Raw genomic sequence first — 13,614 nt, 5'->3', positions numbered from 1 at the left:
GACTGAGGTCATGTGACTGGGTGTAGCTGAGGCTCCCGGAAGTGTCCTGCTGTATATTATACGCTGGGTCCCCGCAGCGCCCTCGGCCAGGGGGGATCTGTGGCTTCTGCATACAGCGGGGGTCAGGGAAGAGGCTGCACCATGGGGTTGTGTAAGCTAACCTGGAGAGCTCTCGTTAAGGATCCCATCTGGTGGCTGCTCATTGCCCTGGCACTGCTGGGCACAGCATGTTGTGCGCCCTTTAACCAGGTACAGTGCAGGGGGGCTGCTGGTGATCCTGCCTTCATGTTCTCTGTATATTCACCCTCCTGACAATATCAGCTTTGTGGAAAGGAAACTATCTGCATCTGAATATTATGGGCTCCGTATAATACCGATGCTTCCTGATGGCGGTATATTTTGTTTAGTCTCATGGCGATACGAATATGCCACCGGTATTTAACATAACTCACCTTGATCTGGAAGACAGGTATGTCGCCATTCTACGCTCTGTTGGTGGTTGCCTATCGCTGCCAGCGGCGTGCTGCTGTGCAGTGCGCGTGTGACGGGCGCCTGCGCGTTGCACTTTATCCCAGTAGGGACGCAGCAAAACCTGGATGCTTCGCTGGGTGCATATTGCCAGCCTTGCCCTCTATAGATGGCGTAAGCAGTGCAGTGACAAACCGCCTTAAGCTAAGTTTTCCACGGTTTGCTAAATTCTCTTTCTGTTTGTATTTAGCATTGTGGTCTCTGTTTTAGTGATTGGCAGCGACTCACCGCTGATGTCGGCGTAAAAATTGTTTTGATTTTCTGTAAGCCTTTAAGATATATTTTTTGGTTTCTTTCAGCGACTGTAATGGTGCCCACAGGCATACCGATATACTTATGATCAGACGATGTGTCCGATTTACCTTGAAACTCTCCCCGGCAGCTCAGCACGCGATATGCTGTCCAATCTTCATCCGATCTCCTGCAGCCAAACTTTTTTTTATAGTGCATTGTGTCCTAGATTGTCAGATCTGCCGTACAGCACGGCAGATCTGATGATGCGATGTGCGACCTACGGGGGCGCATTGTGATTGTGAGTGAGGACTCACAATTTGGGCATTTTTTAACCCAATCTGTCGTTCCGATGTGCCGGAATCTGCCAGATCGGGTAAAAAAAATTGCTGTTGTATGGGCAGCTTAACACCTGTTTTAGGCATAGATTTATCAAACCTATAGAGAACAAGAGGAGGTGCTGCCCATAGAAACCAATCTGCTTGTAGCTAAATTTGAGAGCCTCCTGTGTTAATTATATGGCGTGATCATTGTAAGACTGATTTATGTAACGTCACATTCACAAATGTCAGAGCTAAATCTGGAGGTCACTTTATTTTCCTGCAGTTACCAGATAGTTTTTGTTAACTTGACTTCAGTGTTCTTAAAAATGTCTTCAGAAATGAGCGAATATGTTGGTATAGGCAGGGCATATGCCAATAGCAGCAGGGTTTATCCTGCGGCTAATTGTCAGCGCTGCCTGATTCATTTAGCTGTGGTAACCCCAAGTGCTAAGCCCCAGAGGGTGGGTTTTGTCCTCGCAGACCCAGGACCGGTTAGGAAAAATCTGCATTTAACGCTCTGGGGAACCCCCAGATTCCAGCACTTTGCACGGAATCTACTCTGTTATCGCGCAGGGAAAATGCAGAATAATTGAATAGCTCTGGGTGTGAAGTCCGGAGCTTTTCCCCGTGCAGTAAACGCGGCGCCTAATTGAATATGCCCCTTAGTGTGAAGTTACATTGCTGACGCCCCTAATGACTCTTGTGAATTTTGTCTCTGATATTTTCTCTTATTCGTTTTTATTACTTACAACACGAGCAATTATAATGATCTGACAGGGTAGCCAACATTTTAACTTTTGCAGCTTCATTTTGGATCTGTAAATGGCAACGAGGGCCTGTGTGTTACTTGTGTAGCAGTGGATCTCTTAAGCTGGGTACACACTGGAGTGATGTTGGGCCGATTTGCCATTTTGTTACGACAAATTGCTTGTGTCGCTCAGTGTGTATGGGTGATTGCGCAGTCGCTAGCGATGGTTGCTAGGTCTGATATGCTGCACATCAAATCTAGCGATATTGCTAGCGACCTGTGGTAAGTTAATGAAAGTCAGAGCAGTGATCGTTCCGTTGTTCATTAACTCGTTGCAGTGTGTAACGGCAATACCCGTTCCAGGGCTTTCACTCCAAAGTTGAAACGCATGCCCGTTGCTCAAGTATGTCCCCAGCTTTAGAAATTGATTGCCCTGTAGAAACAAAGCAACAGCCTCTTCCAGTCTGACTCTTTCAGTAGGCAAAGGAAGTGTCTTTGTGGGCAATGTACAAACCCGTACTACCGGTTTTCTTGTTACTTTATAAATGACTTGCAGTATAGTGTGAGCTTGTTTCAGAGTTAGGCACAAATTAAAAAAACATTTACACCTTGGCAAAAGCCTGTTGCACTGAATGTGGAGCAGATTTTACATTTCATACTTCAGAAGGGACCTGTTCTAGTGTTCATTCTAGCACCCTGCCCGCGCCGTAACTAGGGTAGTGCGACCAGTGCCATGGCACAGGGCAGGGGGCGCTGTTTGGGCCTGTCCATTTTCCTGTTTATTATAATTCTCACTTGTAGCATCCTCTTATTTTATCCCCAGCATCTCCTGGCCTCCCCTATCTCTTCCCTGGCCCTTCCCCAGGAGGCCACAGCCCTTTTTCAGGTGCACTATCTTGTGTCCCTAAGAAATGGGGAATTTAATTCTAAATTCCAGCGTAGAAGCAAAGCTGGCCAGTATTTGTTCTCTGCGTGTAAATGTAGCCTGTGTTTTCCTTGCATGCAAAATAAATAAATTGGTAAATATATGTGCATGCCTTGCATTGCAGCACGATTTGTATGGTTCCTCGATGTATGTCAGCAAGATGTCCCACTCAAAGGCTGTGCATCGGTTGACCAAGAATGTGTACAAGGTGAGGCCCCTGCGGCTGGGGCAATGCTGGGAGAGGGGCGCTGTAACCCCCGGGGAGCACGGCACGGTACAATACTAGCACGGTGTTACTGCTCGGTGACCGGACACTTGTTGCTCCTGGGTGTCTGTGACATGCATGCGGTTCTCTCTTCCAGTCCTGAGCTTGTTGTGTGGATGTGTGCAGGGCACTCTGCTATTGGGGTGTAGGCCTGATTCCCCCGGGTCACCGGGTGCTGTCCGTGGTCGTAGTGCTGATTATTCTGCGGTATACCCCATGCAGATGAGTAACAGGGTGCCAGTCTGGCTTTATCACTTTGGGAAATGTGCTTTTATTTATTGTATTTCGGTATATGGCAGAATCCTGTAAACTTGGATGTGAGACCTAAATGCACAGCTAGTAATTGTTTCACTCCTGCTCTCAGTGGATCCTCCTATGGAACATTTGCTTTTATGTCTCTCTATTAAATGGGTTTTACACTATATTTCCTCTCCTCCCTTTTTATGGTTCATGTGCACGTGGTGAGGAGTCAGTGATATATGATGCGCACCTAGAAGGGGCTGTAAATTTCAAAAGGGCAGAATGCGCCCCGCTAAAACAACATGGCGGCTGCCATCCCCACCTGTGGGCCACAGTGTCCCGTGGGTGGGAAAAATAGCTCAGCAATCACAGCCGGTGAATAGATGCGCATGGCATCTATTTACTGAGAGCGGAGAGCTTGGGGTCAGCTCGGCTTGTCGGCAAGTGCCGGGCATGCCCCCAAGAGCAATACAAAAGGGGTGCATCTGTAAGACATGCCCCCTTTTTGGGTGCGGGCTCGCCTTCTGCACGTGCTATAGTGCCCTTTCTAGGTCCGGTCCCCTGCCCGGTGATGGACCTAGAGTGAACATTACTTAGGTCTGAACTAAGCCCTCTGTATGTATTCTATAGGAGCTGAAGGGGAGCTCCAGGCATGAGCCCCATATTCCTATGCACTATTACAGTTGGGGTCCTCTGCATGGTTAAATGGGAAATATATAATTTTTGTTCAAAATATACCCAGGGTTTCTTTATTATAGGGCAGCTGTCAGCAAGGCCGTAACTAGGAGTAAGCGAGCGGTGCTGCGCTCAGAGCCTAGTGGGTGGCACCGTAGCTGCCCCGTGGCACCTATGTTTGGCGTGCCGGGAAAGGCACCCTGCAGCCTAGAAAGTTGCCTGGAGCGATGCTTCAGGCGCACGTCTTCTCCTTGTTCCCTGCAGCCCTGCCCCCTTGTTGTGATGTCATAACGTCACATGTTTGGGGACTGGCACACGGCTCCCTTTCGCCCTACTACAGCCCTGGCTGCCAGTGTCTTTATGCATATTTATGTTCCTCTAATTTGCAAGTAAATGTAGATTTATTGCACAGTATGATATCTAGGCTCTAAATGCTGGGTACAGTTCTTAGTTAACGGTCTTTGGGGGAATTCAGGTCAGCATGATGGATGCGATGTGCTGATCGGAAACTGCACATCAGCCTGCTGGCGTTACAAGTTTTCCCTCGCACCCCCCATAGAGGATGATGGACCTACCCCTAGATAGCTGATATATACTTAGCTGGGCATTGTGGCACATCTCGTTCAGATGAATTCCTCCTTTTAACCCTGGCACCTAAAATGTTCAACTTCTGTGATTTATACGGAATCATAGACTTGCCAACCTTACTAGAGATCTGGTTTTATTACAGCTATTAAGTCTACATATGTGTTTCTTAGGGGTGTATATGTGTGGGTGTGGTCAGGGCTGTATTAACAATGGGGCAAGTGGAGCTCCAGCCCCCCCCCCCCATGAAAATAGGCCCATAGGATTCATTGCAGTGCAGACAGTGTTGACAGGAAAAAAAAAATCCTGTCTCTGCCAACAACCCAGTTCATTCACCTCCTGGCCACCCAATCCATCGCCCATTCAAAACCCCTGCCGCCCTGCCAACAGACTTACCGAAGCCCGGCCCACCCGAAGCTCCAACCCCAGGTCATGCTAAGCTCTGCCCCCTGGACACCCCAGTGCTTTTGCTGTGGGAGAGTGATTGGCGGAGTTGACACATTCATTATTCCTCTGATCACCTACACCCCTCGGGGGCACCTCTTGGCATTTTCCGAAGCCAGGAAACATTCTGCTTCTGACCTAGGAGCTAAGTTTATCGCCACCTGCAGGTGACATGAAGGAGGTGAGAAGGACATCATTGTCAGGTTTATACAGTCAGGTGCATAAATATTGGGGCATTGACAGAATTTTCATATTTTGGCCTGTATTCACCACCACAATGGCTTTGAAATGAAACAAACAAGATGTGCTTTAACTGCAGACTTTCAGATTTAATTTGAGGGTAATTACATCCAAATTGGGTGAATTGTGTAGGAATTACAACAGTTTCTATATGTGCCTCCCACTTTTTAAGGGGCCAAAAGTAATGGGACTATCAACTCAAAAGCTATTTCATGGACAGGTGTTGGCTATTCCCTCGTTATTTCATTATCAATTAAGCAGGTAAAAGGTCTGGAGTTGATTCTAGGTGTGACATTTGCATTTGGAATCAGTTGCTGTCGACTCTCAATATGAGATCCAAAGAGCTGTCACTATCAGTGAAGCAAGCCATCATTAGGTTGAAAAATCAAAACAAACCCATCAGAGAGATAGCAAAAACATTAGGTGTGGCCAAATCAACTGTTTGGAACATTCTTAAAAAGAAAGAACGCATCGGAGAGCTCAGCAACACCAAAAGACCCGGAAGACCACGGAAAACAACTGTGGTGGATCACAGAAGAATTATTTCCCTGGTGAAGAAAAACCCCTTCACAACAGTTGGCCAAATCAAGAGCACTCTCCAGAAGGTAGGTGTATGTGTCAAAGTCAACAATCAAGAGAAGACTTCACAAGAGTGAATATAGAGGGTTCACCACAAGATGTAAATCTTTGGTGAGCCTCAAAAACAGGAAGACCAGATTACAGTTTGCCAAACAACATCTAAAAAGGCCATTACAGTTCTGGAACAACATCCTATGGACAGATGAGACAAAGATCAACTTGTACCAGAGTGATGGGAAGAGAAGAGTATGGAGATGGAAAGGAACTGCTCATGATCTAAAACATACCACCTCATCAGTGAAGCATGGTGGTGGTAGTGTCATGGCGTGGGCATGTATGGCTGCCAATGGAACTGGTTCCCTTGTATTTATTGATGATGTGACTGCTGACAAAAGCAGCAGAATGAATTCTGAAGTGTTTCGGGCAATATTATATGCTCATATTCAGTCAAATGCTTCAGAACTCATTGGATGGCGCTTCACAGAGCAGATGGACAATGACCCGAAGCATACTGCAAAAGCAACCAAAGAGTTTTTTAAGGCTAAAAAGTGGAATGTTATGCAATGGCCAAGTCAATCCCCTGACCTGAATCCGATTGAGCATGCATTTCACTTGATGAAGACAAAACAGAAGGGAAAATGCCCCAAGAACAAGCAGGAACTGAAGACATTTGCAGTAGAGGCCTGGCAGAGCATCACCAGGGATGAAACCCAACGTCTGGTGATGTCTATGTGTTCCAGACTTCAGGCTGTAATTGCCTGCAAAGGATTTGCAACAAAGTATTAAAAAGTGAAAGTTAGATTTAGGATTGTTTAGTTTGTTCCATTACTTTTGGCCCCTGAAAAAGTGGGAGGTACATATAGAAACCGTTGTAATTCCTACACCGTTCACCTGATTTGGATGTAATTACCCTCAAATTAAATCTGAAAGTCTGCAGTTAAAGCACATCTTTTTTGTTTCATTTCAAAGCCATCGTGGTGGTGAAAAGAGGCCAAAATATGAAAATTCTGTCAATGTCCCAATATTTATGCACCTGACTGTATGTGTGCTAATGTCAACATGGCAGCCGTTTTTGTCTCTGCCCCGAGTAATCTGATGTCCCCATCATTCACCTCTCAACCCCTCCCTCAACAACTGAGATGGCAGCCGGGCACTGAAATCGTTATTGCTCCACTATAAAGTAATTTAAGGTAGTTGCCAGTTATGTTCTCAGTGGCGATAACCACTCTGGTCACGTCCCCACATCACTGGTCACACCATCTGCAGCGGCAAACAATAGGCCCTTCCTAAATATTAGCTCCAGATCCATGTGAACACTAATCTGGGGCTGGGTGTGGTGTGGGAAAGTGGTTTTCATATAACTTCTAGCAGTCAGCAGACTAAAACGAGTTGTATTTTTTTCTACATCATGCACTAGGAAGGTGTAACTATGTACTTTGTGTATACAGATGAATGATCATCGGTTTTTCTGGCTGTTCCCATGCAGAGGAATGCACCCCAGGAGGGTGTGTATTAACCATCGGCTCCCCTTACGGCTTACTTCCTCCTGCCTGTACCCGAGGCTTCTGTGTGTCGTGCAGACCACGGGGTATATTTCACCTACAAACCGTAGAGTAATAAATCTGATGGTTTGGAGGGTGAATGGAACCTGGTGGTAATGCACAACATGTGTCAGGACATATGCTGGCTCCAAATTACTCATTTATTATAGTATTTTTAGAGCCACTTTGAGATAAATATAAAGTAAAATAGTGATGGTGTTGTTAGCGCACAGTAATGCCCCCCTTCAATATAAGGGGTTGGGTACAGGATGCCGGTGGTCAGAATTCCAACGCCGGCATAGCGGCAGGTATAGGATACTGTCACATGTCGGTAAGTATCCTAATCCTACCCCTAAAACTAACCCTCCACCCCTGCAGCTTAAAGCTCCCCTTTCCCTCCCCACCGCAACCTAATCCTATTCCCCGCGCAACCTAATCCTATCCCCCGAACACCCTAACCCTCCCCCTAGTGCCTATCCCCTAACCCCAGTACTTACCGCCGGGATGCTGGCACCAGGATTTTCACTGGTGTAGGGATTTCATTGCCGGCATCCTGACAGCCGGAATCTCAACTGCAACCCGATATAGTGTTCATTCTAGCACCATCTCTTCTTTGGTGCTTCTAGCACACTCTGGTCTGTAACTCAGCTGAGTGTGCTAGAAGCACCAGAGCAGAGAGCGATGTCCCAGGTAGGAAAGAGGAACTGCACGGGCTGTGACAGGTGTAGCGTGCTAGAGTGAACACTTCAAATATTAATATTGTCCTTGTATTAATGCTTGCCGACTTTGGCACGTCCCTTTCCAGGAGATCTGTGTCGAGCGTGGTCCATAAGGGCAGGTTAGTGGCAGAGGGACTGTTTATCGTATAATCGCAGCCCTGCACCTCTGATGTTTTGTCGTAATTCCCTTTTTCGTGTCACTGGGGATGGTGGCGGTGTCACAGAATTCATAGCGAATCGTTTAGAGGTGGTGGCAGCCAGCAGGTTACAGGAGAGTGGCCCCCTTTAGGGGGAAAACATTTTGATGCAATGTATAAATGGTACAGGTTATAACCCTTTGCCCTATCTCTTCCCAAAAAGGTTTCCCCAGTGATTACTATGGAGCAGTTGCTGTGGGTCAGTGGGCGAGTGATTGGTGGTGTTGACACATTCCGTATTCCCCTGATCACCTACACCCCTCGGGGGCACCTCTTGGCATTTTCTGAAGCCAGGAAACATTCTGCCTCTGACCTAGGAGCGAAGTTTATCGCCACCCGCAGGTCACATGATGGAGGTGAGAAGGACATCATTGTTGGGTTTATATGTGCACTAATGTCAGCATGGCAGCTGTTTTGTTATAGCCAAGGCATTTGTGTGTGTGGCTCGGTGGGGAGCAATTTAAGCAAACGTGACTGCGCACATTAAAATTCATATGTCATAAAGTTTTAAAGTAAATCTCTTTCCGCAGTTACCAAAAATTACAACCACGTCTATTGTGTTGTTGTGACATCGCCCTCTAGTGGCAAATGTAGGTTACAGCAGGTAATAAAAGCTGAAGGATGAGTTAATACTTAACTCTGAGGTTCCCTAACTCCGCCATTACAGTCCAGGTTTTAAGAATATCCATGCTTGACTCCAGCTGGTTAAATCAAATTGACTGAGGCACTGTTTAAGTCACCTGTGCTCAAACATGAATATCCTTAAAACATGTACTGTAATGACAGAGGGGCTGAACGCAGATTACCGATTATTGAATGTGAATATGCAGAACAGCCCCTTCTATGCCTCTGCCTGATTGACAGGCAGAAGCATTTAAGGGTCGGGGGATGGCCGGTGTTCCTGGAAATGGGGGTGTGTCCGCCCCGTTTTCCCGGTATGTCAAGGCCACGAGGTACTAAACATTGTTTCCATGGATTTGAGAGCATACATAGTTGGTTAATGCAGTACATACATTTATATATCATCTGGTGGTGACTTGCCAACCTAATCTAGGTCTTGGAGTTAATGGTTGAGCTCTCCTGACCTGGAGCATTATGATTCTAGACTGTTTGTATCTACAGGTTACACGTGGAAACCCACCTCCTTCATCGTTGATGATGGCTCCACTCCAGATGGACTGAATTTAGGGGCGGTGGTGGTGGACGATGAGACCAGAAACATCTTCTTGGTGTACACGCTGTGTGCCCACTATCTCCAGTGTGACGTTTCCAGTGTCATGGTCACCAACAGCTCAGACGATGGCATAACGTGGAGCACCCCAAGGAACCTCTCACGTGAGATCGGCACCAAAATGTTTGCCCCGGGCCCAGGATACGGAATCCAGGTGAATGGGAGGGAGATGGACAGGACAGGGTGTGTGGGATGAAGACGATGGGAAGTTTATCTGGGGAGATGAGATTTAGATTAGAAGGTACTTAGGGTTGTTTGGGTTCTGGGAAATGGGAACCGCGGAGGAAAACGCAAAGGAATGCAGACCTTAGATTAGACTTGCTTAGTGAGAGGGCAGGAGGGGAATCGATGCATGTCCTTCTCCAATCTATCTCTACCTCCTGGATTTGGAAGTTATCGGTTTCCTCTGATCTCCTAACTTCTATCCATAAAGAAAAAGTTAGAGCCAAAGAAGGGCCGTCTCATTGTGTGTGGTCATGGAACCCTGGACGAGGACGGGGTCTTCTGTCTTCTGAGCGATGACCATGGGAACACGTGGAAAAAAGGTGGAAACCTAGAGGGGCTTCCGTTCAAGCAACAGAAAAGGCTGGGGGACTTCAGTCCTGATGAGTGCCAGGTAATGTGGCTGTACCACGTGTGTACAGACCATGGAACCTTCATCTCCCTGACCCAAGCTGTGTCCTCCTTTACCACCAATTCTTCTATTCCATTAGAATCCTCCTCTCTTCTCCCAAACCCTTCTCTCTCTACCCAGCCATTCTCACCCACTATCCAATTTTATTAAATCTATTTTTTCCATAACCTGTTTATCTCAACGTTTCAGCCCTACGAGCTCCCGAATGGCACAGTGGTAATAAATGCCCGGAATCAGTACTTTTATCACTGCCGCTGCCGGATTGTGGTGTTCTCTACCGATGGCTGTGACTCTCTGCCACTGGAGAACGTCCGGTTTGATGAGGGCTTGCCGGACCCAGCCGTGGCAGCTGGGGCTTTATTCAAGGACGGAATAACCTACTTTGTGAATCCAGCGAACCAGGCTCAGAGTAAGATGATTTTTTTTTTTTAACCTTCCCAAATCGTCTAATATTCTCCTCCTCTGTCTGCTGCTGCACCCCCCACCTTCTACCCCGAAACTTCCCCTATACGTTAATGAAGTTGTCCACCTTTGGGCAACCCCTCCTTAAACAAACCTTAGTCTTACATGTGTCTAATGAGGGGGGGTCTTCCTTAGCTGGAACCCCCTTATACCTGCCCTCGGAGAGCTATGATATTAAGGTCCTGATTTACAACGGAACGCTATTCTGCTTATACGCATGCAGCGCAGTTGCTAATATTAGTGGTGAAATATCTGCATTCGCATTGCGATCGCAGCCTGACATAAGGACGCCCACTTCCCCTTACTCACATCCGTATACTAGGGTAACATAGTGAAACCATCGGTAACATCGGACCCATATGCACACTTGCACAAGTCCTGACCTTACTCAGAAATTGATTACAGCCACGCACGCTATCAGTGCTATGGCTGCTTATGGCCATGCAGTGGATAATTTATGCACGCCCCTGCAACGGCGTTGAAACGCACTGGCACACCTGCATTTGCCCAACCGGAGCCGCGATTCCAACTGCTGTCTGCATCCCGACTACAGGCCTCCGTTATCAACGAGTTTTATCACTCACTGGAGTGATAGAACTCGTTGCGTATAATGTTGCTCCAGTCAATCAGCTCCCAACTGTCATTTGTTTGAAAAATGACAGTTGAGAGCCGATTGGCTGAAGCCCCATTTATCATACGCAACGAGTTTTATCGCTCATAAATGCAAAAATACGGGTATAAGCGCTTTAGTCGAGTTTCACTTCAAACAAGTCCACATAAAGATGAATGAAAAAATATAATTATTTAGTTCATCAGTGCGATGTGGTCAAAAATATTCATAGGCCAGTCCACTCGATAGACGGTACTCCTCTTTTTTTTCTGAATATAATGGTCAGAAAGAGAAAAAAAAATGTATACGGTGTAGTATGTCCAAATTATGGATCTGAGATTCCCTCAGTGATAATACTCATATAGATACGTGATGTGACATTAAACACCAGAGCCCAGGTGAATAATGCTGGTCGTGTGTACCCATCGGCCAATATATCGTGCCCCCGTCGGCCAGTGTGTACAGACGATATGTCTGTGAACGACGTCGTTCAGACATATCGCATTGGCTGTGCTGCACAGCAGATGGACAGACATATCTGTCCATCGGCAATTTTTTACCGTTAGATCAGCCGATCGCCCGCACACAGAGGCGTCGAGAGGGGGGGGAGCCGCCAGCGGATACTAATTACCCGGATCCTTGCACTGCTCCCCATCCCTCTTAGGTCACAGGTCCTATTTAACATATTTTTTCCTGAATTTTATCACTCGTTGTGAATGATAAAACTTGTTAATAATGAGGCCCTACATCTCTTATAGCTATGTTATGATGTTTCATGATTCAGCTGTAGAAGGCTTGTATACGGATATATTCAGCTGCCTTCTCTTACTGTTACAGGACTTACTGATGGCCTCTGTCTAGTGTAGTCATGCAGTAAAGTCTGCACACAATCTATATCGCTTATTATAGTGGTCGGGGGTTCTCTAGTCACTGTTTATTTGCTAGGTTAGGGCTACTTCACTGCCAGAGTCTCCATGGTTTGCATGTCAGGACATTTCTGATTACACTATTCCCATCAGTGCAGTCATGTCTATGGCTTGCAGAGAACAACACTGGCTATTTGCAATACATACATGTCTTTCTATAGATTCATATCCTGATATTGTATGGATCCCAAATCCCGTCACTTTATTACGTAACTTGTGCATTGGCTCACACTAAGCAATTGTTTCCTTCATCAAATGCAACCTTCGTTCCTCAGGAGTTAACCTCACTCTGCGATGGAGTTCCAATTCTGGGGACTCTTGGGAGCAGAAGTCCATCCAAATCTGGCCGGGTCCCAGTGGATACTCCTCCCTGACCACCCTGTCACGTAAGATCGAGGACAGTGAGAACCTCTTCGTCATCTACGAGAAAGGCAGAAAAGACATTACAGAGTCAATCTCTTTTGTTAAGGTCAACCTCTACGGCCACGTCTGACCCGGCTTCTCCTCAGCTGCTGGATCTGACGTGGGAACCCCCGGCATCGCTCATCAGACTTGTTGCCATAAAAGTGACTCTCTTTATACACCCAGACTCCTGTCTCGCACTCTCTCTCTTCATAAGAGATCAGTTTGAGCTATTCTAGCTCTTAGGTGACCCCTAATAGTTGTCACTTCTATGTACGATCGTTCTCTCACATCACACACTAACATTTTCTTTCTTTGTTTATTTCCACCCTATTCTTGCTGGCGTCCTATCTAACGCTGAAGTGCTACGCAGGTGGAGGCTGAGGCAGATGCAGCAGCTTCCGGTTTACAGTACAAAGAAATTGTTTTTTTTTAATGCTTTATGTATGGGGGGGGGAGGGGGGGTTTGGATGAAATATAAATTATTAAATTTAAGTTTTCAGACCACATTAACTATTTCAGATCTGTTCCAAATTTAAAATCTTTTTTTTTTTTTTTTTTTTTTAGTATGTCTCCAAATCAGTCATGTGGGGAGAAATCACTCTGGGGGTGGTGGTCTTTTATGAGTGTGTAAATATGTGTATTATGTGATTGATCACGGTGGTGGTGATGTATAAAAAGTTTTGACCCCCCCTCTACGTCTTTAAACCACTTTGCCGGAATCGGAGATAAATATGGGTTTGTAATGGTTTAAATTATTTTGATACCTGTAAGTATGGAGCTTATTTAATAGAGTTTATTTTTGTTCAGCCTGAATAAAACTGGATTACTGATCTATCTGAGATATGTCTTTAATTTATCATTAAAATCCAAGATGCATGTTAAAATCTTCCCTAGAAATCTAATATCTCACTATCCCAGGGCATAGGAATACGGTAACTGTGGTAACGGTTAGATTATTTACTTAGTTATTGATTATAGGTTATCAAATAGATTCAAGTGCCCAGAACCAGTGCAGGAAATCCCAGACAACAGACCTAAAACTTGCCAGGACCGTTGGCAGAAGGATACCGGGACGCTCTTATTTAAGGGCACGGTAGAGATTTCAA

At 46.1% G+C, this 13,614-nt stretch overlaps 1 protein-coding gene across 2 annotated transcripts; it reads left to right on the top strand.

The window, feature by feature from the left end:
* Positions 1–13: 13 nt before the first annotated feature.
* On the top strand, positions 14–13,347 carry NEU1 (neuraminidase 1). Of its 2 annotated transcripts, XM_088446704.1 has the most exons (7): positions 14–249; positions 2,880–2,963; positions 8,404–8,596; positions 9,363–9,625; positions 9,905–10,087; positions 10,295–10,514; positions 12,379–13,347. In XM_088446704.1, the coding sequence occupies exons 1-7, from the start codon at positions 142–144 to the stop codon at positions 12,594–12,596; spliced, it is 1,269 nt and encodes a 422-aa protein (XP_088302830.1). In that variant the 5' UTR covers positions 14–141; the 3' UTR covers positions 12,597–13,347. The 2 variants fall into 2 exon arrangements, with proteins under 2 accessions (XP_088302830.1, XP_088302831.1); XM_088446705.1 differs by lacking the exon at positions 2,880–2,963.
* The last annotated feature ends 267 nt before the right edge of the window (positions 13,348–13,614 follow it).

Source organism: Taudactylus pleione, unplaced genomic scaffold, assembly GCF_031769625.1.
Source record: "Taudactylus pleione unplaced genomic scaffold, aTauple2 ptg000400l, whole genome shotgun sequence".
In the NCBI taxonomy this organism is placed as follows: domain Eukaryota; kingdom Metazoa; phylum Chordata; class Amphibia; order Anura; family Myobatrachidae; genus Taudactylus; species Taudactylus pleione.
The sequence above is the reverse complement of the archived record's forward strand: the minus strand, read 5'-3'. Positions and strand labels throughout refer to the sequence as shown.